The 26,761-nt window shown below is 33.7% G+C and overlaps 2 protein-coding genes across 5 annotated transcripts in view; one reads left to right on the top strand and one right to left on the bottom strand.

The window, feature by feature from the left end:
• Positions 1-26,761, top strand: part of LOC124363406 (mucin-5AC-like) — a 161,313-nt gene that overhangs the window by 67,121 nt on the left and 67,431 nt on the right. The window contains 1 exon segment of the mRNA XM_046818656.1: positions 9,366-9,474. Within this exon segment, the coding sequence (XP_046674612.1) occupies positions 9,366-9,474 (109 nt within the window).
• Positions 19,614-26,761, bottom strand: part of LOC124361955 (galactose mutarotase-like) — a 33,188-nt gene continuing 26,040 nt past the window's right edge. For 3 of the 4 annotated variants that reach the window (XM_046816044.1, XM_046816042.1, XM_046816043.1), the window contains 3 exons: positions 26,030-26,186; positions 22,397-22,568; positions 19,614-19,942 (listed from right to left, as the gene is read on the bottom strand). In XM_046816044.1, the coding sequence (XP_046672000.1) occupies positions 19,853-19,942; positions 22,397-22,568; positions 26,030-26,186 (419 nt within the window). In that variant the 3' untranslated portion in view covers positions 19,614-19,852. The remainder of the gene's footprint in view (positions 19,943-22,396; positions 22,569-26,029; positions 26,187-26,761) is intronic. The other variant, XM_046816041.1, reaches the window with a different exon arrangement.

The raw sequence follows: 26,761 nt of genomic DNA, 5'->3' as shown, positions 1-26,761 counted from the left end.
TCAGATGGACATTGGCGTCAAGCCTTTCACTGTTGCATCAGAGGGCGTGCCCATGCTCGGTTGGCCGCTATTACCGGAGTTAGGTAGGAGTATGTTCGACTGCGTTATACTTACTATCGCCACCGTACCTACTTCCTGGCTGCCTCCTTGCCGCTACACTGGCATCACGGTCGTACATTCAGGAGTCAAGACCTTCAATCAGGAAAAGACACTACTTTGATTGTTCTTCCAACCTCTACAAAAATGTTATGGGTATAATCATAGATCGGTACTTTGGTATTATTCTGAGGCCACTTTTATTGGAAGAATTTTTCTTACCAGAATACTGAAGAAGTACATGACTGATGAAGAATTGAAGGGAGAGAAAGACTATGACCCTGGAATGTTTTTAAATATATGTAAAGTAGTTCATCTTGTTGTCTTAAATGTGTGACTTTCCGAAAAACCATTTTTTATATATAAATGGCCAATTATAATAAAAATTACTTGTGATATCACCTTTAAATTGTTACTATATATTTATAACATTAGCTCACAACTACTCTAGCACTATACTATAAATTGCTCTAGAAAACTAAAACGATCTAAAAAAATATTTGTAAATGTTAGCATGTCAAGTACAAATAACTCTAGCTGATACATTTTCTTGGAATTTTTTTAATCTGTTTGGGTGTATTAAAATTCATGTCCACAAAATATGATACAAATTTCACTAAATAATAATAACTATTTCCTGGGATAATCGGACATTCCAAGGTAAGTAGCCTAATTTGGTGGGCATATGGATGTACACCTCCCCTAGATTCTGACCCGTTACTAATGCCAATAATATATATGTCACATTGAAGTACGCAAGCTACAGGCAGGTCATCTCGAAGTTGTTTTAACGCGAGGATGAGCTTAGATAAATGTGTTTACCTAACGTCAGCAATGAATCAATTGTCATCCACCTCAACAAAGTCTGTAGTTATCCATGGACCGTGACCAAACGACCGTGAAGATCGTGAAACGCATGGCTGGGTCATCAGCAAACAATCGCAGAAACTTGAGAAAGCAGCTGTGAAAAACAGGCCTATTAGCGATTAGGGCGAGATCTGCACGAGTTGTACGGCATTCCAGGAGCGTGTTAGTGATGGGCTCTCACTAAAACCTCCCCAGACATTTGTCACAAAAACCTCCCGGAAAGGTCACTCACTAAACGCTCTGAAAACGGAGAAAGTTGTGGCGCATCATGTTTACGCGCTGATGAAATGCCAAGAGCGTGTTTCTAGGTTGTTGAGTTTTTCTACAAATTGTTTGTAAAATTTTACTTTTTATTAACGATCGGTTCGTTCAACGATAACATTTTATCAGGATAGAGATAAATTCAATTCACAGTATCTAAGTAATAGTCAATATTTTATATATGGTTTATTAGATTATTGAACCATTATCTACTCACCATTATCGAACGCAAAGACGTAGCTAGCGAAGAAGTCCAAGAGGTCCGAACCCCCCTTCTTCCAAATTTTCAATTTTTCAATCTCTTTTTTAGTAACCGATTATTATTATTGAAATAATTCGGTATTACTGACATTTACTGCTGAAAGATTGTTCTCAAAAAAGAAACGGGCCAAGAACTTTTTAATGAACAGAATGGGGCCTTACTCTTTGTCCACTACGAGAAAATATCCGTTATCTGGACCCTCCTATTTTTTCCTGGCTACGTTCTTGACCGAACTCAGTGTTTTTAATATATAAATGAATCATCGTGCACAATTTCAAGTCTATAGGTCAGTTTGATTTCGAGATATCGGACAGACAGACAGACCTATACACAGATAGATAGACGGATCGAAATGAAATTTGTGCAGCTCCCCGGAGTGATTGGCTTCGCTAACGCTCAACCAACAATTTTTATTAATAATACACCCAGTTAAAAGGGGATTTAAAATTTCAAGCCTGTAGGCTCTTTTCATTATACTGTATGTGTTACTTATATCACTCGGTTTACTTTACACACCTATTTATTCTGTGATTTTCTTGTTGCCATCATGGTTAACCATAAGACCAATGTAAAAATGTTTGCTAACTGTCATTTAACCCCATGAAGTGAAATGCATCTAACTCGAAATTGCCTACATTGAAATGAAGCTTCATGCATAGTTCAAATCAGGTCAGTTCGTCTTCCAGATAACGACAAACAGATGTCAGAATACTGATAAACAGAAATTAAAATTTCCCCAGCCCTCTCGAGTAATAGGCTTTGCTAACGCTCAGTCAAGTAAGCAGACCTGGACTCATACTCTTTCATTTTACATAACAGGTGAATGTCATCTGCACCATTATGTGGGCAAGAAGTCATCAAGCTTTCGTTACGTTCATGATGGTCATCGCAAGGAGTTGAACATCCACAGTGGAAGAAGAAATCTCCTTGGCAACATTGAGGCCTATTAGAGGATAATCACAGGATAATCATCAGAGGAAATCCTATATCCGCACATCCTGTTTCATGTCATTTCACAAGACCCGTTACGTCGGAGACTGATCGTCATAGGACATTTATTTGCCTGGATGGTGAGGTAACTCCAAGGATCTTGAAGTTATTGACATTTTGAGGAATTCCCATATTTGAAACCCCCCGCCTCGTTGAATTGGATCAGAAAGCTTTGAATCTCCAACACAGGTGCTAGGCTACCATCGGGAACCACCATGTTCACCATTGGTATCACTGTATTGAGTGCAATGAACATGATGTTTCACAGGTTAACAACATACATTTACATACCTCAGTAGTGATTCACACAACCACCCTTTAGTTAAGGACGAGTTAAAACTAGGCAGCCGCATAAGAGCAAAAGGTTTTTTTTTAGTTTTGCTGGATTGATTATTTTAAAGGACACCACGCAAACTCAAACGCTTAGAAAGAGACAAATACTTGTGAGATGTTCAGTTTCAAGCGGTGTTTTGATAAAAATACAGAACAAACATCCATAAGATTTTTTAAACTTCCAAACAGATATGTGAAAAGCATTTTTGTGTTTTATTTTGTGGATAACAATTCTTCACAAAATACAATTCATGAGTAAATGACTGATGAATAGAAAACAAACGACAGATTATATACTAGGTCGTAAAAGTACTCAGAGCTCTTTAATGTGGAAACTACCTTTATTTAGTATATAACTTTCATATTGTAATGTTATACAAATTTATAATACTAAATTGCTTAATAATTCTTATCAAAATTCACCAGCTTCATGTTTTTTTTTTTTTTTTTTTTTTTTTTGTCTTTTATCTAGTACCTCATCTTAAGTTTTGTTTACTGTCAGGGCAGTTTAATTTATTAGGACAAAATAATGTATGTAAACTAAACAAAAGAAACTGTTACCCAAACGAAATTAAACTGTTTTTATACTTTTTTAGTTATTTAGTAAAAATATACGATGTATCATATGATGCTTACATAAAAATATCAGCTATCTGAGAAATCTAGGAAATCATGACAAAATTAAATGAACAAACAGCCTGTGATTCTTATATCCTTACATAAATTATAAAGTAATTTTTGTTTTCGTGAGATTTAAAACATGTTTGTATATCTATACACGATTTTTTTATCAAAGTATAATATGGAAATTAAGCGCCATTGTTTGCAGTATTTCATTTGGTATTCCCTAGCTAGAAGAACCTTTCTTATACCGTATCACTCTTTTCTTACAAACTTCGAGTTCAGATCCTTGATCCTTAATCCAATTGATTAGTGTAATACAATGGATGCCATAAAATAGGCCGGAACTGTGCACTAAGGTATTCGCGGAACCGATACGATGTCATAGTGAAGTTTGTGCTATTTTATTTTCTACGTAAATGTAACAGAAACACATGGCATCGATTGAAATTATTATTGCAAAGATATAATTAAGATGTAATAAATAACAATATAGCATGAATATTTAAGACTACCATTTCGTTTAATTAGTATTGTTTATGCTACCATTTCGTAACTATTAAATTTATATTGATATGTTTGGATTGAGGAGTCTTTTAGTTGAAAAACGCCAGAATTCCCCAGGAAGTTTTAATATTCAGCAAGGAGAAGGAAGGAGAGAAGCCAGACCAAGTTCAGGTGGTCATTTCACTTTCACGTGAACCAGTTTTGCCCGTAGACTGGACTGGTTTAGCAAGCGTCTGGTCTGGCGGCAGGCGGAGGTAGATAACTCAGTCCTGCACGACCGCTGCCAGACGGCGCTGCCGGCAGCAACACGCCTAATACACGTAACTAACACTTCTGTGCTGTCCACATCCATGTGCAGAATTCATCCACAAACTCACAAGACCTTCGTTAAAACTGTATAACAATGATTCCATTTACTTTCCAAAAACAACCAAAGTTTACTGTACATACGTTATTTCAAATTACAGTGATAAAATCTGTAAGATCAACCAATAGACATATATGATATCAATAAGTCAATTTTTACTCAGGAAACTACAAGGTAGAAGTACACAAAATCACGTGTTGCGTAACAAGCTTCGCTGTGTTCAAATCCAAACTTGTCGTGGATTGCTATCAAGTCGTTTTCTTCCCTTGCCAGAATAAACAATGTGACTGTTTGTTGGGTTCCTGGTCTTGAGGGGATCCCTGGGAATGAAAGAGCTGATACCCTGGCGAATCGGGGCTCAGCGTCAATTATGACAGGCCCTCAACCATTCTGCGGTATGTCAAGGTGTGAATCCTTTGGGGCTGTCTCTGGACATGAGAGAAGGTGGAGGTTGCATCCGGGTATGTGAATGAGCAAAATGGCACTACAGTAGCCTTCCTCCAGGGTGGCGTCTGACCTTCTCTCACTAAGTAGATTTATGACTTCTCGGGTTATAGGTCTGATTACGGGACATGGTCACCTGAGGAAGCATCTTCACAGAGTCGGTATCTTTTGGGAGGATCCGCTCTGTAGAATGTGTGATGAGCAGGATGAAACTGCTGAGCACCTGCTCTTTGATTGTCCTGCAAAAGTAAGGGAGCGGTATGCCATCTTTGGTAGTTTAGACAAGGGTGGTGAATTTCCCCAGGAGGACCTGATAGGTTGTTATCGGCGGTTTGTGGAACTGCTGAAATCAAAAGACTGGTTGGCCTCATGGTGTGCTTCCGGGGTGCGCAAAAGGCCCTTGAGGCTTAAGTGCATGGCAATAGGCCACCCCATAGAAGAAGAAGAAGAAGAGATTTCGCTGAGGTTACATGCAAATTTTAAAATCTATAGTTAATTTCATTCTCGAGGTGTTCTGCTGACAGAAAGAAGAAGACGGACAATAATTTTAGATCTCCTCCGCAGGCAAATGAAAACTATGTCAGCGTACTATGTCCATAGTCTTCAATGACGCTCGCAAAATTCCATGATTCGACATGCACCATCATAGAACACATCTTGTGTATGTAGAAATTAAGTTTCACACAAAATTTAAATTCAATAAATGAAAATTTTCTCATGATATCTACCACACAATGAAGTCACATTTTACTTCATTAAATTAAGTTTCATAGCAGTGTTTGTATAATAAAAGTTCTGGTGAGCTAAGGAGGGTACTACAACACAAGAGTGGCTCAAATCAAATCTTTTAAAGTTTTAAGAGTTTTAACACTGACTTTCATCTCTTTTTTCCCATCAATAAATGACACGTGTTGAAATTTCAACACGTCAAGAGCGTAGCCAGGAAAAGATCTTTGGGGGCCAGACAACTGATATTTTCCTGTAGTGGACAGAGAGTAAGGCCCCATGTTGTTCCTTAAAAAGTTCTTGGCCCGTTTATATGTTGAGAACTATCTTCAGCAGTACATGTTAGCGATACTGAATTATTTAAATAATATAAATCGTTTACTAAAAAAGTAATTGAAAAAATTGAAAATTGGGAAGGGGGTGTGAACTCAGGGGGGGGTGAATTGGTTGATATCTCAAATTATTGGATTCACTTGCATGGTACATAACATAACACATCGTTTAATCCTTTGACATAGCTTTAACTAGTTTAAATATTTTAAGAACTTAGTATCTATATGTACTTACACAGTATGTAAACCAGTTAACTACTCTGATCTGTGAAACCGTAGTACTACGCCAGAATGAACTGATTAGTTTTTATTTGATTGATATTCCAAATAAAGTAATTGTTGACAAGTCAGAATCATTTTACCTGTGTAAGAGTCGGCTGTAGTAAACACCTACCCAATAAATAACAATGTTAAACTTAAAAAATGTTTTTGTCCTCAGTTTTTGTCTTAGATTTATGGGAACTGACTCTCATTTGAAATTTATGATCGATACTGATTAAAATGCTCTTTTAGCCTGACTTGTGAAGTGTATATATTTTGAACATTTAAACCACTAAGCATTCTTTATCTTGAATAACAAATAACAATGTTGGAGAAATTAAAATGCTTCAAGATGCTCATTAATTACATGTTTAAAATGAGATTCCTCCCATCATTTAATGATAAAAAGTGAAGGCTTAAAAATGTTTGAGATTTAACATTGTCCTTACGATACTAAAGCCAATAGACAGCTCTCAAATGCCCATATAACCTTAGTCGTTGTCTAGGAAGAAACTAGTTCAGTCTGGCATAAGTTTGGGCTTTTAGTTTGAGAACTCTTTAAAAAGGTGAAATGTAATACAATTAAGTTCTTTAAATTATCTGTATAAAAAATAAAAATAACTTGTTTATTTATTAAAAATACAATTAATAGACAACACATTGTCCTGTTAATATGCACTGTATTCATCTACAAAATAGAATCTGGATTTTCTCTACAGTCTCTTTTGCTAATGATAATAAAATATTAAATAAATCATGGTTGCTGTTTTATATTTGAAATATTGAAATATCTAGAATTAAAACACATGCTACCTACGTTACTTATTATATTATTTCGTCACCACTGACATACAAAATTGCAGCCATTTAGAACCACAACAATAACAGAGTAGGTAGTTCGTTCGCTTTGGCATGTGAGCAAAAAGCACGTTGTTTTGTCGTCTACCACTTTCAGTTAGCGCTTAAAATTGACGTATAAAACCTCACAATTGCTTGCTTGTGTCATCCGCAGTTGACGGGTTGTATTCTTCACGGTGTCGTTCGCTATTGTATTCGACATGGCATGTTGTCGTTATTCTTGAGCCCTAAAACTGAACTAACAAGTAGTTTGTTGTTTTTGTCTCTTTATTTTGCTTTTCTAGTAATAAATGCAGTATATGAAAAGGTCAACAACATACATATGCTCTAGAATTGTCTAAAACGTTGTATATGTGTACAATTTTAGAAGGCTGACTCAAAGAAAGACGGTTTCACTTTTTTAAGTGAAACATTCTGAAACGTTTCACTTAAGTGCGGACTGTGGAATGGTATATTTAAAATTTAGCGAATAAGATAGCCAAACTACTTATCGTTAAAAAACTATACGCTTTATTAGTTTTTGTGTACTTTAAGATAAAAGTGAAAATGTATGGTTAAAGGTACTCCACTATGAATGTATTATTACAAACTACTCTCAGATCAAAAAGTATCGATATTCGAGTTTGAAAACTACCCGCAAAATAACTAATAGAGCTAAAATAACAGGAGTTACATTACGATTTAGCTTATTTATTTCCGCGTTTAGACGAAGCAAATAATTTACAAATAAAGACTTCAAGATTTTTTTTCCGATGATAACGATAAAAAGAGTATCAGTTTGTGTCCGATTTCAAATAAACTGCATTTTTAATATTGTTAACTCGGGAACTTGTGATCCGATTAAGACGAAATAGGTAAAGTGTACTGTTTTTGAGTAGTATGTAATTTTATAATTTTTATTAGAATACTGTCTTAACTTTTATCTTCACCAGGTGATTCAAAAAAATTGGTATTGCCTTCGTTATGGAGCTCTTAAAGGCATTATCTTAGACGTGTAATTTTATCAACCACTATTAAAAACGTATAATTTTTTAACACAGATATAATCGGACAGGTTTTGTTAAATCACCGGAGCCAGCCAGCGCTTGCTTGTTTGAATGCACAAACCGCCGAGATAACACCCCGGTTTAAGAAATGAATTTACGATAAATAGACCAGAACATTATGAATAGCAAGTGGAAATTCAAAACAAAACCATTCCTACTCCCTTTTAAGTCCTCTAAGGCCAAAGATATTTTCCTAAAAAACTACACTTGTGACGAATAATTTTAGTTGTATTTATTCTACAGGGTGTTCAATAAAAGTGTGCCAATACTTTGAGATTTTGTTGTACTCATACAAATGAGCAAAGGGTTCATTTGCATATCCTAAAACCTTTAGTTTTCCGTCTGTCTGTATGTGTTTTTAAAATAAAAATTATATCTTTTTAATCAGTTCAGATAAATTTATGAAACTTAAGAGCTGAATTAAACTTTAGTAGACCTTTTTGAAAATAAAATATTAACAAAATCCTTTAACTTGTTTCAAAATGGGGTCTGTTTAAAATGTCTAAAGACAAATAACAAAACTCCTGATATAGTTATAAAAAAATGCATAAGATACTAATTATTTAGTCATTTTTATACCAATTCCAACGGTACCTTTTTCAACGAAATCCGTCAACGAATAAGCGAGCACGATCGCTTTATAGGTATGCTCGCACAAGCCGGGAGCAACTAAGAGTTTGTCTTTTGATAGGCATCAGCTGTTTTAAACAGTTTATACAAATTTTACAAGATACCAAATTTTTGGAATTTTTTATAATTCCAACGGTACTTTTTCCAACGAAATCCGTCAACGCATACGAGTACGGCCACTTTAAAGACACGCTTGCACAGGCCGGGAGCAACATACAACTGATACCTCTCAACTATGACAGATTTGGTGCTCCCGGCCTGTGCAAGCGTGTCTTTAAAGTGGCCGTGCTCGCTTATACATTGACGGATTTCTTTGGAAAAAGTACAAACAACATCCCAAAGTATTGGAACACTTTTACTGGACACTACATTAATTTTTGGATCTGTTTTTAATGAACCTTATATTAAAAAAATTAAACAACCTACTCGTTTTAGGGTTATACAAATAGATTTGTCATATTATTGATTTTGTCTCACAAAGGCCTTTAAAAACATACAAACCTTTCCTCACATTTTTCCACCTCTGTTCAAGGGTTGCTCCATGACAGATAAAGTTGTTCAATGAACAAAAAATAGATTTTTAGGTCCAAACATCGTTATGTAACGTTCCAGTTTCAGGTCTCTACGAAGAAACAAAAAAAAAACAATTACATTGTTGTAATAGTTTTGAGCACTCATAGACTATTACAAGAAGAATATAGAAGTCAAATATAATATGACTTCTCATTATAGAAGTCAAATAATAACAGAAAATATTGTTTCAGTGCCATATCCTTGAACATGAAGATATGGTGTGTGAGCTGTGCGCTGGCAGCCATCCTGGTCCTGGCTCAGGCGCAGAGGCGGGGATCTAGACGATTTGACATTTCCCAGGTAAGCCTGATATATAACAATTAACAATCATTACTTCTTTCAAATTCAAATTGAATAAAAAAAGAATTAAATCTTTAAGGGGTAAAATCCTAAACACATTTTCTTATAAGAATAGAATAGAGAAATCTTGATCCATGATCACTGAGAACAGAATATTTGTCACAAGATAAATTAATAGTGAAAAGAATAAATTGGTTACAAATTACAATAGAATAAATTTAAACAAGAGGAAAAAAATTAAAGGGTGAGGATGCAATAGGAAACTTCCAAACTGTAGATGGACTTCTTCACCAGCCAGTTGTGTCTTTTCAGTGTCTTCGGGATAAATTCATATTTATAATGCAGTTTTAAACTTTAGTCCGATGTTAAAAGCAGAGCTAAGATGCGCGGCCGGGAACTAACTACTGTGTTCTGTTATCTTTTCTATGAATATGAATACGTCTAATTCAACCATGTCATAAAACCTAATAAAGAAATTTGGGCTTCTCAAATTTGTAGACCAGAACAGGTCATCAAAACATCATATATATTTTACGTTCTGTTTTAGAATTATATTTTATATTCAGTCACTGGAATTAGGTAAGAACTAAATTTATGAGGCAGTCGCACAATATATCTCTGACATTTCAACAAGTAATAGCCGAACTTCCTCATCTTACAAGAGAGCCAGTTCACAAGACGGAATTTAGACACAAGGATAACATGTTTTGACTTCATTAACCTTTCACTCCAGATTGTGGCTTCTTCATCATGGTCTGCAGTGATTAATAATATTACTAAATCATAACAAACCGTGAGGTACAGATAATCCTTCAATGCAAAACAGAGATTTCTTACCTTAATTTATTAATGTTTAAACGCCAAATAAATAATATCAATAACTAGATCCAGAGATAAAATTATTTAACTGGTTCTAATTATATCATTTCACACTATTGATAATGTTCTGATTTAAATTTGTCACAACTTTGGTTTAAATATTAATTGTTTATGTAAATTAATATTGAATTTTTATAATTAAGGGTGATTCCATTATAACATAGCTGGTCAACTTTATCCTTTGGACAGCTTCAAGAGACAAGCAACTTCAATACAGGAAGACTTTAACTCTTTGTGACTCCAGAACTTTCCCTGTAACTGTAAGCATCATGAGACTGGAATACAAGTATTGTGCAGGATTATAATTTTAATCAATAAACTGGTGATTTCAATAAGTTTTTCTTCCTTAAAAAGAGAATTGCTCTCAGGTACCTTAAAAGAAAGGATGAATAAGGTGCCAAAAGGATAATGACCCTAGCAATGTTAAATTGAACTGCGATATTTGTAAAAAAGTCTAAAAGTTAAAAATTGTCTAAAAATTAAAATTATTTATTAGCCCAATAGGAACATTACACTGTTATAAGGCTCGTCAAGAAATAAAAACAATAAATACTAAACAACAATAAAAAAAACTACGTAAAACAGTAACGTATAGCTAAAACTAGATGAGGTTTATTTTCATATCTTAATTATTTTCTCAAAAGTATAAATTTTAGTTTGAAGCATACATTCTTTAATAGTTTTTGGAAGCTATTTAATGTAGGAATCCCCCTAGATGCTAAAGATAGTTTATTAAATAAATGCTGACTGCTATAAAAGAAAGATATTTTTAAAATGGGTTTTTCTGTGTGTAGGCATATGTAGAGAATGACTATTACGTGTTCTGTAGTTATGATGGAGATAAAAGGATTGGGCTGTATTCTTTTATAAGTTTGAGTTAAAACTTCCATTATGTAAATACTTCCCACTATCAAAATTTGAAGATTAAAAGATTGGTGTCTACATGATTGGTTAGATTTTAAAATTCCTAGAATTAAAATTAATCTCTTTTGAGTTTTGTAATTTTGTACAGAAATATCTTGATGTTCTTCATTGAGGCGGTAGTAGGTAGGGCATCTGTTGAATATTTCTTAGTGATATCAGACAACATCTAGTATCTCAGGATGGAACAATCCCACTTATCTGTAATTACATCCCTTATTTGTCACAAGCTAAGTGAGTAAACCAGTAATCTTTCTGTTTACGGGAGGAAGATATAGCCTTTGGGTTGAATGGTGAGAGAGGTATGGCTACACAAGTACATTAACCCCCATGCTAGTTCTCCGTCCTGGACCACTCTCTCTTCTTCACTGGTGGGCCCTCTATTACGAAGAGATGACTCCACTATTCCAGAACTTGTTTACCTTCTTTATATATAGAATTAATGTAATGTTTTTTCTGTTTGCTTAGAACTATTAGTCTCATTTGTATCAGTAAATTAAAAAAGTTACAAGTAATAAACGTTTTACGTAGGTATTTTGTCATTATATTCCAAAAAAATCCAAACAGGATTCAATAACTTTGCTATGGTAACATGAATCACTTATACTTTTGAGTACATAAATTGTGGAAATGGCAGGATTTTCACTGAGATGTCTATTGACTTTGTTGCAACCTTGTTCAAAGAAAAATTATCAGATAGTCACAGTGAAAAATATTAAAATAATGAATGTACCAGTTTCAAAAAAAGGATGGAAATGGTACGTTTGCTAAATCCAAAGGACATCTCATCAGCAAACAGGCAAAGAAAAGCACAACTAATGATGTTCAAGGACAGCAAAAGAAGATCTGCACAGGATCTGACCTTGAGAGAGTCCATCAGACTACTAAGATAATGTAATCACTGACATCAAAGAAAGTGATTTCAGCTAATTAATCCTATCTGACTAGGAAATTCAGATAACTACTAAATTTGCATATGATAATCTATCAGTCACTGAGTCTGTGATTATCATAAACGAAGTTTTCACTAATTTAAATTAAACATACATAAATATGGCAATGTGGATAAATTACACTAACAGTTTGTAACTCAACACAAAAAATTGTAAAGGTCATGAATAATAAATAACCACATGAAAACCATTCCAATTATATTAATATGTTAAGAATTTACGTTTTAAAACACAATATCCTCAAAAATGTTTCAAAGTTGTTATTTTTTAGTTTTAAAAAGTTATTTGCTACATATTTAGTCTTCTAAGTAGTGATGGAAGAATCAAACACGGTGTATTCAAAAGCACCCTTGTATTCTAATACTTTATGTGTTGAGTATGCCTAAGAGACAAGTCTAGACTTGTCTTCCTTCCTTCCAGTAATCCATTGTTTCTTAGCTGTTTGGAATTGCCCTGTCAAAAAGATGGGAAAAATCCTTTGCTTTTTTGTTTCCTCCTACAAACATGTCAAATCCATGATTTATGAACTTCAAAAAAAATATATGTGTTTACTTGCTACTTCTGTCCCATCTGAAAGATCCTTTTCTATTGCAGGTTTTGTCACCAATGGTCATAGAAATGGATTGAAGCCAAAAACCTCAATCATATTTTGTTTTTCACAACAACATGAAATAGACATTAAATTTTTGTCTTCATTCTATACAAATGTATTTATTAATTAAATATTGTACAATTATGCATTTTGTAAAGTTTCAAAATTTGTAATTATTTATTATTATATATATATGAATAATGTATATGATTGAGGTTTATGACTTCAATCCATTTCTATGACCAATGGTGACAAAACCTGCAATAAAAAAGAATCTTTCAGATGGGACTGAAGTAGCAAGTAAAAAAACATATTTTTTCTGGACTATGAAAAGAATAATTAAGGGGAAATTCATAATTTGGAATAAATAATAAAAAATTTTGAAACTTGACTATACATATATATTAATTTAAAACCCTCCAATGAATACTTGTATATGAATACGAATACAGCTCTTGAATATTTTATTTGAGTACTATTAGTAGTATTAGTCCAAACAAATGAATACTGTAAGTTTGAATTAGATTCTTCCAGAGAAATTGTATTCATTTCAAAAGTATTACAATTCATTTTGAGGTATTCGAATAACTACCCGGGCTGTATTCGAATACTATTGAATTCTGTATTCAATTATCCTATCACTACTTCTAAGTTATAATTACAGTAGCTATAATACATGAATTTTTTTAACTTCGTGTATATTTCAAGTACTGTACTTCAAATTGGAATAATGTCCAAACAATGTACGTAGAGACAATGCGAATTGTTTTTATCAAACACACATTGGGTGTAATAACTGGAGCCTGATATGTGGTCAGTTATGTAAAGTCTGTTGTAACGAGACACTACACACAGTCTCGGACTCGCCCAAGTGTTACTAACAATCGACCACCGCATCCTCGCCCACTGAACTATTTATATATATGTATGTATTACATAGTCCCATTACAAAGTCTGGAGTCGCTATTCCGTTGAAACTCACTCAACATCATAGTAGTTTATGCAACTATCATTTAATGACACCTATAATGCACTAGATCAAAGTGAATTATGCAACAAGCCTTGGAGAGTACCTTGAATGTCAATGAGGCTTGTTGTGGTCTATAACACAATCTACAACTGATATATGCAGGATATTCCAAATAACATAAGCATACACTCTCAATAAATGTTTTCAAGCGTTTTGCTGTGTTCACTATTGTAGATTAACAACAGTTGAACAGAAGTTACAGTACTGTACAACAGGTGTTTCTAGTCCACATGATAAATGAAACATGTAAACATGTCAAAAGGCGATATAAAGACAGTTGCAAATAGAGATATATAAACAGGCTACTAGATTCTTTATGTCCTTAAGAGCCGGCTACAGTGGTGGCTATCTTCATTTTGGCTCCATAAGAAAAATGTTGAACCTCATGCACTTTTACGATCTTATTGTTAGTCGTATAATTATGGAAGATGTCTATTTTAAAGATATAACTACGCATCCAAACACTTGTTATTTTTCTCTATAATTTTATAGGGTTTTTTTAAACAAAAAATTTGAAACTTTTTGTACTTTATCTTTCATATATATTCAGAAAGTTGTACTGGTATTTAGTTGCATTTTAATATAATGCATATATTTTTTTGCAACCTACTGGTTAGTATCATTTTTCTCCAATGTTCTTGGGACGATAATAATCTAATCGACACGTGCAAAGTAATCTTTTCTCTCTTGAACTGTGTAGCTGAAGATCTTGCTGCCAAAACCGAGTAATACTGAACTAAAATGATATCTTGGGGGGGGGCTAATGGTTCCAATGTTCTATGGAATCTTGCTACAAATTTAATCATTTAATAAAACTTTAAAATTGATTTCCCTTCATGTTAATGTTGACTCACATACCGTGGTGTCAATATCTTGGCTCAACATTGCAGCTGCAGTCACCAAAAGAGAGATTAGAAGACTAGAAGTCTAAAACATGAATACTGGAAGTACTCGAAGTTGAACAAGAACTTGGTCTCAAAATTGCACACAAAGTACTTAGTACTTGGTCTCGAAATTGCACTCATAAAGTACTTGGTACTTGGTCTTGAAATTACACTCAAAGTACTTAGTACTTGGTCTCGCCTAAAACAAAATCGCGACGGTATTAGCCATTTATCGAGACAACTTATAATCACGACAATATGGTCTCGTCAGAAGGACATCACCGCAACTATATCTGTATTAATCTCTCAAATAAAACATCATAATATGTAAGATACTTTACTATTTACAAATTCACTTTATATTACAATCAAAATAGTTGTCTTGCATGAAAGGGCTAATTTATAATATGAAAAATGTAAATTTTACTTACGGATAAGGTGTGCGAGGAATTGCTCGGCAGCAAGATCTTCAGCTACAAAGTTCAAGAGAAAAATTACTACGTATGCCAATCCAGGTTATTATTCCGCCAAGAATTTAGTTCCAAGGACATCGAAGAACAATGATACTAACCTGTAATGAGTGAATGGGTTGTGCAAAAATTTATATATGTAATGAAGCTAAATAACAGTAAAAAGTACCGGTATACACTTTTAAATAGCAACTAAAAAGTATTTAGATGTGTATTACTTAAATGAGACATCTCCCATAAAATTACAGTAAAAAATAAGGGCGTAAAAGTGCAAGAGGTTTAGCATTGCACTGGTGGGAAAAAATCAAGGTCGTTTTACTGCAGCTGATTCTTCAGGTTGCAATGTATTATAAACTAGTATAGAAACTATCATCTACGCGGACAATAAGATTCTGATCGAGACAGAAATTGTTGTATAACAGAACGACAACAATTATCACTTTTTCTTCAACCTTACAAACTAGACTGCCTTGATGCAGAGTTTTGACATTTGCTGGAGCAGCCTCCAGTTTCAAGGTCGTTCAAAACTGGACTCAGCCTCCAGGACATCGATTATATGGACTGTCCTCTTTGCTCTATTTGCCTGTTTCTTTTTCAGGTATGTTTTCCTTGTATGGTCTCTGTAATACAGTAATGTAGGACCACTTTGTTTTTTTTACACACAGGTGTAATTTACTAACCAGAAATATTGTACAGGTTGGAGCAAAAATATTACTCTAAAATGTTAATGTACTGCAATATAATATTACTGAAGGCAACAAAATGTTATATAACTGAAAACTAAAGCAGTCATTGATTTTTTTTATATCTTAAAACAAACCAAAACTTGTTGCGAACTATTTTGGGTTTGGACATTTTTTATGTTAAATTCATTGACCTTTAAAATACATCCCTAAATAGAGAAAAGGTAGAAAATGTTCTTTTATTACTCAATGTGAAATTACTTCCATTTAAATTAGGAAATTCAGGCACTTTCATAATCAGGTCTGATTCAAATTGGCGGAAGATAACAATGTGAAGTTTTTAAATTATGTACATGAGTTATATAGCGTCAGGGAGTGACATATTTTTTATTCATTTATGACTTAGTAGTAGTCATTTTCAATTATTCTTTAAATTCCTGTCTTTCCCTTAACCTGGAAGCATGCTTTAGTTCGTCTGTTGAGAAAAGTGTTTAATCCGCAATCCCCTTCTGACCTACGTCCAATCAGTATTCTCCCTTGTCTCTCCGAATGCCTTGAAAGAGTGGTACATCAACAAATTTCATCTTATCTGAATACCTATGACATCTTATCTAAATGCCAGTCTGGATTCAGGCCTAATCACAGCACTACCACAACCCTAATTAAAATTACTGATGATATCAGATTGGCAATGAAGAAGAGACTAATCTCCATTTTACTGCTTTTTGACTTGTCCAAAGCCTTTGCCTGTGTTTATTACCCCCTTCTCCTCATCAAATTGAAGAAGTATGGTTTCTCCGATGGGTATGTTAACTGGGTCCAATCGTATCTTACTGGACGACAGCAATGTGTCAAAGAAGGGGAAACAATATTGGAACGGAAAACCGTAACACAGGGGTGTTCCACAGGGCTCTGTTCTTGGACCCCTATTGTTCTCACTTTACATTAATGACATCACATCTGTTATAAGGCACTCTAAGTTTCATCTTTATGCAGATGATTTACAAATTTACGTACACTGTTCGCCTGATGAACTGAACACGTTTATGGTTCTACTCAATCAAGACATTGAATCAATTGCTTGTTGGGCAAATAAACATGGGCTGAAATTAAATGAAGACAAAACGCAGGCAATGGTATTGGGAAAACCCAAGATTGATCGACCGTTTGGACTTCAATGTTGCACCAAAACTTAAACTCAATAACCACGTACTAAATTTTCAAAACAAACTTAAAAACCTTGGTCTTACTATGAGCTCAAGTCTTAAGTGGAATGACCAGGTTACGGTAACGTGTAATAGAATATTTGCTGGCATTCACAGCTTAAAGCGTTTTGCTTTATATCTACCGTTCATTGTCAAGGTTATGCTGGTTAAAACTCTCATACTGCCACACTTCAACTACTGTGACGCTGTGATCAATAACATGACTGTTGAGCTTTCGGACAGGCTTCAACGTGCTCAAAACTATTGTATCAGATTTATTTTCAATCTCAGACGTTATGAGCATGTCACTCCATTTTTCAAACAGTTATCGCTTCTGAAACTTCAACAACTTCGCCAACTTCACATTCTTTCAACTCTACATTCAGTTATCAAAAACAAGTCACCTGTTTACCTGTCCGAACATTTCAAATTTATTTCCGATATAAGTGAGCGACCTACGAGAAGGGGATCCACCTTACTGTCAATTCCTGTTCATCGATCGAACTTCTTCAGTAAGTCGTTCACTGTTCAGTCATGTCGCCTCTGGAACTCTCTTCCTGATGATATACGTATTATAGAAGGTCGAGCTCGTTTTGGGGCAAAGGTCAAGGACTTGTTGCTGGCCGGTCTATGGGGGTGACGGGTGGCGGTGCTCGTGGCGTGCTCGTGGTCAGGCTGTGTGTTTGAGAGAATGAATGTAGTAATAACAAGAAATTCTTTAAAAAGTAATCTGTTAATTTAAGTTTTAATTTAACTTTGTTTGAATTTTTCTACATATTAAGGTGAATAAAGTTTATTTTTAATTATTAAATAGGATCTATATATATTTTGGTTAATTTTTAAGCATTTATTATAATTTAAAATTTGTTATTAGTTAAGATCATTCACTGTACATATATCTGTATATTATGTGAGGTTGAGTGGTAGAGTGGGCTAAATAGCCCCAACTCCGCCTCTTAAATAAAGGCATATTTCATTTCATTTCATTTTGCTTAAGGAAATTAATTTTTTTTAATTAAATATAATGTTTAAAAAATGACAGTATTTTAATTTTTCTTATGAAATTTTATTTTTTAATAAAAAAAATTGCTTACCTGAAGCTAATACTCATGTACATAGTACTATAAAAGTTTCAAACTTTTATCTTCAGTCATTTTGATTTGGGGCCTGATTATAAAACTGCCAAAATGTTGTACTTTAAATGCCTTTACTTGAGCAAAAAAATGTTTCCTACTTCAGAGAAGTGTTGTTAAGGGCTATGAATTTAAGGTAAAAAGATGTTTTCTGAACTCAAAATTGATTTTACACCTTAAAATCATATTTTAGCATTTAAAAAAAATTATAAAACTACATTTTGACAAATTTGTAACCGAAAACTTAAAATTAAATAAATCATAAATTATAATTACTTAGTTTGTAAGGGTGAACTCCACAGAGTACTAAAAAACTACTTTTTGAGATTAATTGAAAACTTTTTGTATCTTCGTTTACTTTGAGTTGGAACAAAATCACCACTTTACTGTAAGTTCAGACGCTTCCCAGAAAACCAACACTGTTGAGTTAATATAAGTACAGCAATAAATTAAATTTATCAAATGCAAATTAAAGATATACAGCATTTGTCTCATTCGCCATATAAATTTTCAACAAACTTTTATCAATCACATTACTGTGCTATTTTTTTAACTTTATAAAAAAATATCTTAAACATCTGTGGAAAAATTAATACATTCAAGGACTATTAATCTCAGATGGCTGACTATTTCTTTCTTTACTAAACATTGACTGATTGTCCAATCTGGTGTTGCAGAGACCTCGAACTATGGGTGAACTATGTCATCTGTCCAGACTTCTGATTGTGTTAATTTAATTGAGAAGCAAATTAATGCAATCTTCAAATTTAGTAACGTAGAAAACAAAGATAACATCACAGTCATTCGATACACCTAAATTAAATTTGGTGTTTTAATATCTATATTGTAGTTGAATAAAGAGGAAATCTCACAAATATGAATAATATACACTGCCGATTTCAAGTAGCTAGTTTGCGCTTAGCTGCAGTCGCATAAACTTGGTCGCCTCTGTTGATTCTTCGGCCAATTATGAATTAAGGAGTTTTTTTTCGTTTCCTTATCTACAAAACCATGCCTCGCTTAATACTCAGTCACTAAGTTTAAAAACTGTAATATTAATATAGTTATCTCACAGTAATTTTTTGTCTAAGAATTGATTTAACTCTGTTTTTCTAAAAACACTTTGTGGACAATCTTATAAAGTTTTAGAATCAACCATAGTATCAACAAATAGATTTTTAAATTTAATAGATGGTCTATGGAGTTTTACTTCTTATTGCTTAAAGTCATAAAAAAAAAAAATGTTTTTTTTGTATTTTTTTTCCTACATCTTTATAGTTGAACAACTCTTATAGCTGATATACTATATATAAGGGATAACTCGTTTCATTGAACACATTAAAACTGTAGCTAAAAATATATCAGGAAGGAAATAAGAACTCAAAACGGTTGTCTTAAAACACATATTAATAATAAATGATCCAATAATGAACACATAGTGATGTATAACGTACAACTAAGAGCTGAAGCAGCTGGCCGAAAGAATAATGGAATAGGAATATAGTGCTGGAATGGTTCGTTCACAGTTCTAGACTAAAGTCTTGAAGCAAATCATCAACCACTTAGGTGAAATAAAAACTATGATAATTAATATAAAGCTCGTAGAAACTTTAAAGAGTTTTGTATATTTAGAACGGGTCAGGGATGGCGCCAAACGAGTAGGCTGTGTAGTGAACATAGTCCGTGCCTGGCTTCACGATGGAGTTTGGAAATTTTTCCTGAAACATGCATCATAAACTTATAGTCAAAATATAATGCTATTACTGAAAACAAAAATTAAGTACTGGTACCCAATTCTTTTTGCATTCACATCAATAGGACATTAAATATTTAGTATTTTTCTAATAAGGGTCGTTATTTTTCAACCTTCGATCTCACACCATGACGACCAGACACATGGCAGGTCCAAGGAGTGCAAAGTAGTCGATCGCGCATCTTCCCCATTACATTCATCATTGCCTAGTTTGCATTGAGCTGCAGTCGCATAAACACGGCTACCGTTATTGATTCCCCCGCCAAACTTAAATTGAGGAGTATTAGTTTCCTGCAAGCAAAATGGAATAGTGCTGCGGAAATCTATTGGAGAATGTGCTGTGTTTACAGAGAAAACATTATGAGTGATGGTGTATGTGAATTGGGTCAAAAGTTTACAGATGGCAGATTGTCAAATTTAAGGATTAATCGAAAAATGTCAAAGGTGAAGCAATTCAGCGATTTTTGTGAGTATCAGTCTATACCTCTGGCTTTCTACACCACTCACGTACAACACCCTCACACGTAATGTTTCCTCTGTACACACAGCACATTCTTATCCGATGGATTTCTACTGCACTATTCCAAATAAAACTCCTCAATTCACATTTGACGGGAAAATCAATAAAACCTACCATGCTTATGTGAGTGCTGCTCAGCGCAAACAAATACTTGAATTCGGCAGTGACAAATGTTGCAGTGGGGAATATGTGCAATCGACTAATGCCCACACTGCAGACCTACCACGTTTATAGCCGTCATGGTGTGAGATCAGGGGTTCAAAAAAAAAATCGGCCCTTGTATAAAACAGAAAAACAGAAATGTTTGTCTTACATACTACATCAACTGACATCATCATTATGTTACTATATTTTGGTATTCACTTACAAAATACTACAATGAACTGTTTACTTTGCATAAAATAACATGATGAATAAATTTAAATTCTTAAAAGCGTTATTTGCATACTATAAGAAGTAGTTAATTGTAATAAATTACTAGTGCTTTAACTAATACAGTTAATGATATACAATTGATATAACCCTCAGTCACCTGGCAAATTCTGAAATAAACTTGGTATAGAATGACAGTTTTGGTTGATCTGCTCCATTTCCCAATAGCTTGATAGACTTAGAAATAAATCTAAGTAGTTTTGCACCCATCTTCATTGAAATTAATAATTTTCTTTTAGGTGTCATAATAATTGAGTGACGCTTGTAAGTATGGCGAATTTGATTACCTCAATCAATGCATGTTCTCAAGAATTGATTGTGAATGTATCCCTTTTCGGTTGTTTTCTAGTCTGTGAATCTAAATGGTGGAAGTGTGGTGAAAAATCAAAGTCCATTTGAAAGAATACTTTTTTACATTTGTAATCCTTGTTTTGACATTTGAAGGACTAAATCAAATTACTATGGTGATAAATTTCAACCTTAAAGTTATAACAAGTGTAAAGATAACAAGCATAAAAAGCTCTATAAGAAAACATAAAGATTTGAGTTAACTCTACTAAACCACCAAATTATTTACAAAAATATTAAAAAAGAAAAGACAAAGACAGTATTGTATATCAGTTATTTGCTTACACTTTAGGCAATGTAAAAATGGATAAACTGTTTCCCTAATGAATATAACATACTTTGTGTACAGAGAAGGTATAGTAAAAGAAGAAGGATTGTGACTTACTTTCTTGGCTCCAACTAAACAGATTTACCAAGCTGTAATAAGATCTTGCTAGTATAGGCATGTAGCTTATGCTAGGAGTGGTTAATGGATAGTCAGTAATTCTAGCTCAATGCCATTAGAGTCAATCACGAGCAATTTGTGTCACGGCCAGATAGCATAGTATGTCTTCTCTACACAAAGTATGTACTGCCTCATCACTCTACAAGGATTTTATGGAGAACCTACCTTATTTATATATACTTTTTTTTTTTTGTTCTCTTAGGGAAAGAAATTAAGGAACCACTCATTGCACTTAGTCTTAAAGAGACTGTTTTCAGAGTGACAGGATATTCAGGGTGGGTAAGTTGGAGGGAGGGATCTCCTTCTGTCGAGATCCATGAGGAAGGATGTTGGGCACTAATCTCAGTCATGTGTCCTTGAAAGAACGGGAGGCCATCTCTGACCATTCTCTTTATTCAAAGCGGGTAGGGGTGGCACGCCATTATGTCTAGGCCAGCAACTACCTTTGACACTTAGGGAGCCCCACCAACTCCAACAGTCATCCCCCGCAGTACACTAGACCTACCGATCTACCCTTGCACTCCAGTATCTCCAAATTTGCGGTTAGTGATGTGCCGCTCCTAGACATCCATTTCAGTGACACATCGGTTTTTGCTGTACCCAGTGTAAGTTCAACTGGAAGGTATAAACCAGCCAGAAGTGAACCCTAGAGAATTCACAAGTTTTCTACTCACAATGTTGATGGCATTGGGGTAGTTCTGAGTCTCAAAGCAGATGGCGCTGTGCTTGCCATAGGTAGCATCCCGCTTGCCTCTAATGGTGGGCATTCCATTGCTGGTGTAGACCTGGAGACCTGGCTGGTCAGTGTGAACATCCAGAAATCGACCACTCTCAGGGTCTGTCAGTCTACAACAGGGTATTTCATCTTAAGGGTGCTTCACATAGGATTTTGAGAAATTTAAATGAATAAAAAGGTGCAGCTCAATATAAACCTAAACACTGTTCAAAGTTTCAAATTTAATTTCATGAGACTTTTAAAAAAAATCAAAAACCTGGTCCAAAACAGTCAACCTATTCTAACTTTAGGAAGGATGAAAAATATTTCCATATATATATATTTTATAATAGGACAATTAAGAGTTTAGGATTCCATCTAAATTAGTCAGAGCAGCAAAAAAAAACCAAAAAATTGTAAAATTATAAAGCTAGTTGACACATTTGTTGGAAGTGTATCAACTAAAGTATAAAATATACTCAGATCTGGAGGGCATACTTTACACTTTAGGTACTTTATTTTATAGTAACTAATAAATACTGATAAGGACTACAGTTTATTTTATTTTGCTATAGAATCAGTATCTGTGCGTAACTTGGATAACCAAATTGAGGAATTAAAAAAGAATAAGGTGAACTACATTGTAAAATTAATGATTTTTTGATGAGCTCTCCGTCTATACTGACAGAGACAAACAAATATATATATATATATAAACAAAGATCACTATCATAACAGGTTTAGTTGCATATAAATTGTAATCGTCTGATTTTCGTTGTTTATTAAAACAGATACAACCCACAAAAGGTACTTTGAAACAGTTTTTCTGCTTCTCCACAATTATTTAAAAAGTAAAATATTATATTAAAAAATATATTAAACTGTACTTATGGGGGGGGGGGGTGAAATAACCCTCTCAGTCTGCTTTTGAATACATTATCCATGAATTTGTAAAGGTATAATTTAAGTATAATTGTCTAATCAAAATATCACTAGCAAAACCAACAGGTATAAAACATTGATATAAAATTTTAATAGTACATAATAAAAGTGTACTTTTCTTATAACAATAACTAAAGCAAAACAAAATATAAACTGAAATTTGGAATAAGTACAAGCCGCTTTTAATTTTTCTACAAATTGCTGTATTGTTTTGGTGACGAAAACCACTGCTTATTGTATGTCAAAAACTTTACTGAGTAGTTGAAAAAAAATATCAGTTGTTACAACTGCTGAGACAGATGTAAGGTTTCGGTTAAACTCAACTCATCTATATTACTTGTTATAAAAGTAATTTAAGTCTATTATACTTATTTTAATGTACGGTACAAAATATACCACAAATTGAATTAAAATAAAATGTACATTTCATATAGGTCGATTGATATATTTATGAATATGAAAAACAACAGTTTAAAAGAAACTGTGTTTATAAAAATACATGACATCACCAAGAACACATTGACTAAGAAAGTATTATGTCCACATATAGTCTCCAACACAAACAAATAAATAAAACAATTAGTAAACAGTTAAGCCAATATTGTTTCTAGGCACTAAAATCGGTTTCACTCTTGCAAAACATGCAATTAACTAGCTGAGGAGATAGCTATTACAGAACAAACAATTTTAGAGAAAGTGACGTTACACTAAGTGTTAGATTTTATTGCGTTTTTTACCTTTTCATTGGCCTCTCTAATTCTCTTTCTGTTTACAACCGTCCTGGTTACTTTGGAACAAAACCAAACAAGAGGGTAACGTTAATACACTCTATTTCAATTCACAGTTGATTGTCTACATTACACTTGTTAATATTAAAGCTTATATTATATAAAACTTAATTGAAACTGAATGCAATATATAGTAATACTAGCAGTTGCCCGCGGCTTCGCACGCAATTTCTTGTTGAAAACAGTACACTATATTCACTTATTCTTTTTCTATCACATTTTAAGCATTGCTGAGATAATTGATAGTCGTTCCTTCGTGAGCCTCTTGGGCGCATTGTGAAGGTGGTACATATTCCTGCCTCTATCATTCGTGGTTTTTGCTAGGTGTTGATAAGTTATTCAGAACAATAAATGTATATGGATGAATCTCGGTAAACTAATTAGGTTATAAAGAATCAAATTCAGTCTGTTAAAATTACTTTTCTGTCTAAGATATTTCCAGTATTATTTAGGAGTGTGCCTTCAAGAAAATGTATCAAAGAAACCCAATTTCGATCATAAAGTGTCTTCTTTCAGCTCTTTTCATTTAACTTCGATATAACCAAATTCGATGACCTTATGTGCAAACATTCACGGATTTGTACGATGAGGTTATTTTCATAATAGCGTTTAATAGTATTTTCATTGCATTAGATAGTTTATTGATCATTGGTGCAATCTGAATTTAAAATTAGGCAATGACGTCCTCTATGCAACCTGCATTATACTACTGATCAAGCACTTTACAATAAACATTTTCGGAATTTTAAATGTAAACAAATGTTTCTGCCTCTTTGATGAACTTCAGCTGAAAGTATTAACAGCTGTTAAGCATCAGTTCGCTTTGTATTACGTGTCGTAGCGCAGTCTGTCGGATCAAATATAACATATATAAAAGATTAATTAAATCTATGTTTCCCTCTCTAAAAGTATGCCTATGTTACTTCCAGGAACATGTAGAATCACTGTACAAAATTTCACGATGTTTCGTGCGTTGGTTCCAGAGTTATAACGGAACATACAAACAAACATTTGCATTTATATATATATAGATTAGGCCTTTAAATAATACAATTAAAAATGCCAACACATGCCAAAGTTACTAGATCAAAAAGGTTTAATTTCATAACAAATAAAACAACTAAATTTCTATTCTAAACTCAACTGAGAAAGTTCATAACTTTATAAAACCTAAGATTAGGTATTATAATGGTAGTAATAAAAATGTAAGCTTCTTTTAATTTTTCAAGAGAATTTGATCATTTAAAGTTACTTGTCTCATTCCTTACCACACAGCACTATAGTCAGTTCATATTTTATTTTTTATAAAAATACTCTTTTGGGTAAAAATCCTTCAGCTTTCTCCTAATTTTAAAAGTACAATTTAAGACCATTTCTTTAAATTAAACTGCTTTACAACAAAGTAACGGTACTCAATTATTGCTCAATTAATCTGATTAGTTTGCAACAATGACTTGTACTACATATACCCAAATTACATATTTTGCCAAACACTGGCGTAACCAAGAGGGAGGGAAAAGAGGGGGATAGAATCCCCCCCCAATAAAAGCGCTAAAATTTGTAAAATATACCTATAACAGCATTCCAAATTGTTTGAAATATAGCAGTTGAATGCTTTCATTTAAATTAGGCCCATCTAAATTTGTTTGAATTTATATTTGTTCACATTTATTCCATACCCCCAGTGTGCGCTCTTCAATCACATCCATAAACCCACTCCAAAGGCAAGTCCTAGTTATACCACTGCTGCTGAATTAACTGTAGTTTGGGTCACCAATGTCCATTCATGAGCAATTAGGATGTGAAAACCTTATATTTAAACACAGTTTTGTGACACTCTTATGAACATTCAGATAGATTACCTGGCAGCAAAGTTGAAGCCTGGTTGCACGATGCTGTTGTTCAGGCAGAAGTTGATGTCGTAACCGTCAGTGTCCAAAGTCTTAAAAGCTTCAGAAAGCTTTTGTGGAATCCGTAGATCATACCCGGACCCGGCCACATCTCGGATCTCTCCTAAACATTGTGTCGATTAACAAGAAAATATACACTGATTACTCTCTGAGTACCTAAAAGAAGTAATCCGACAAGGAATTGATGGATGATAAAATTCAAGATGAGAGAGGCGTAGTTCCCCAGTTTTATTTTGGTTATAATTAAACCAAATTTCATCAGGAATAAAGTGGATGTACCATGTACAATCCAACTCTTGAGATAATTTGGTTCTAATTTCTTAAGTTTATACAATTTATTTTTAAGATACACTCTTGAAACTTCAACTGTATGCAGATGGACTGAGGATGATTTTAATTGTGTATTTAAGAGTGGATTCTAAAGCCTCCCACACACTATCCGACTTGGTTGATCGTTTCATCCAACCTGGTTGGATGGCAAACGGAGCTGGCCTGGAATTTGGTAGTGTTTGGCTACGTATGAACCACACCATATAGAGAGCTGACCAACCTCTGGTTTACTATAACAATCTCTGGGGCTGTTCATTTTTGGGTCCAAATTTTTTTTAATCTTTTGCCTTTTCAAATAAAAAACTGTAAAAATAGAAAATAAGAATAAATTTAAAAATTAGCTTTTAAATTTTG

This window comes from Homalodisca vitripennis, chromosome 5 (assembly GCF_021130785.1).
Source record: "Homalodisca vitripennis isolate AUS2020 chromosome 5, UT_GWSS_2.1, whole genome shotgun sequence".
Lineage (NCBI taxonomy): Eukaryota > Metazoa > Arthropoda > Insecta > Hemiptera > Cicadellidae > Homalodisca > Homalodisca vitripennis.
Note: the sequence above shows the minus strand (reverse complement) of the source record. Positions and strands in the feature narration are given on the sequence as shown.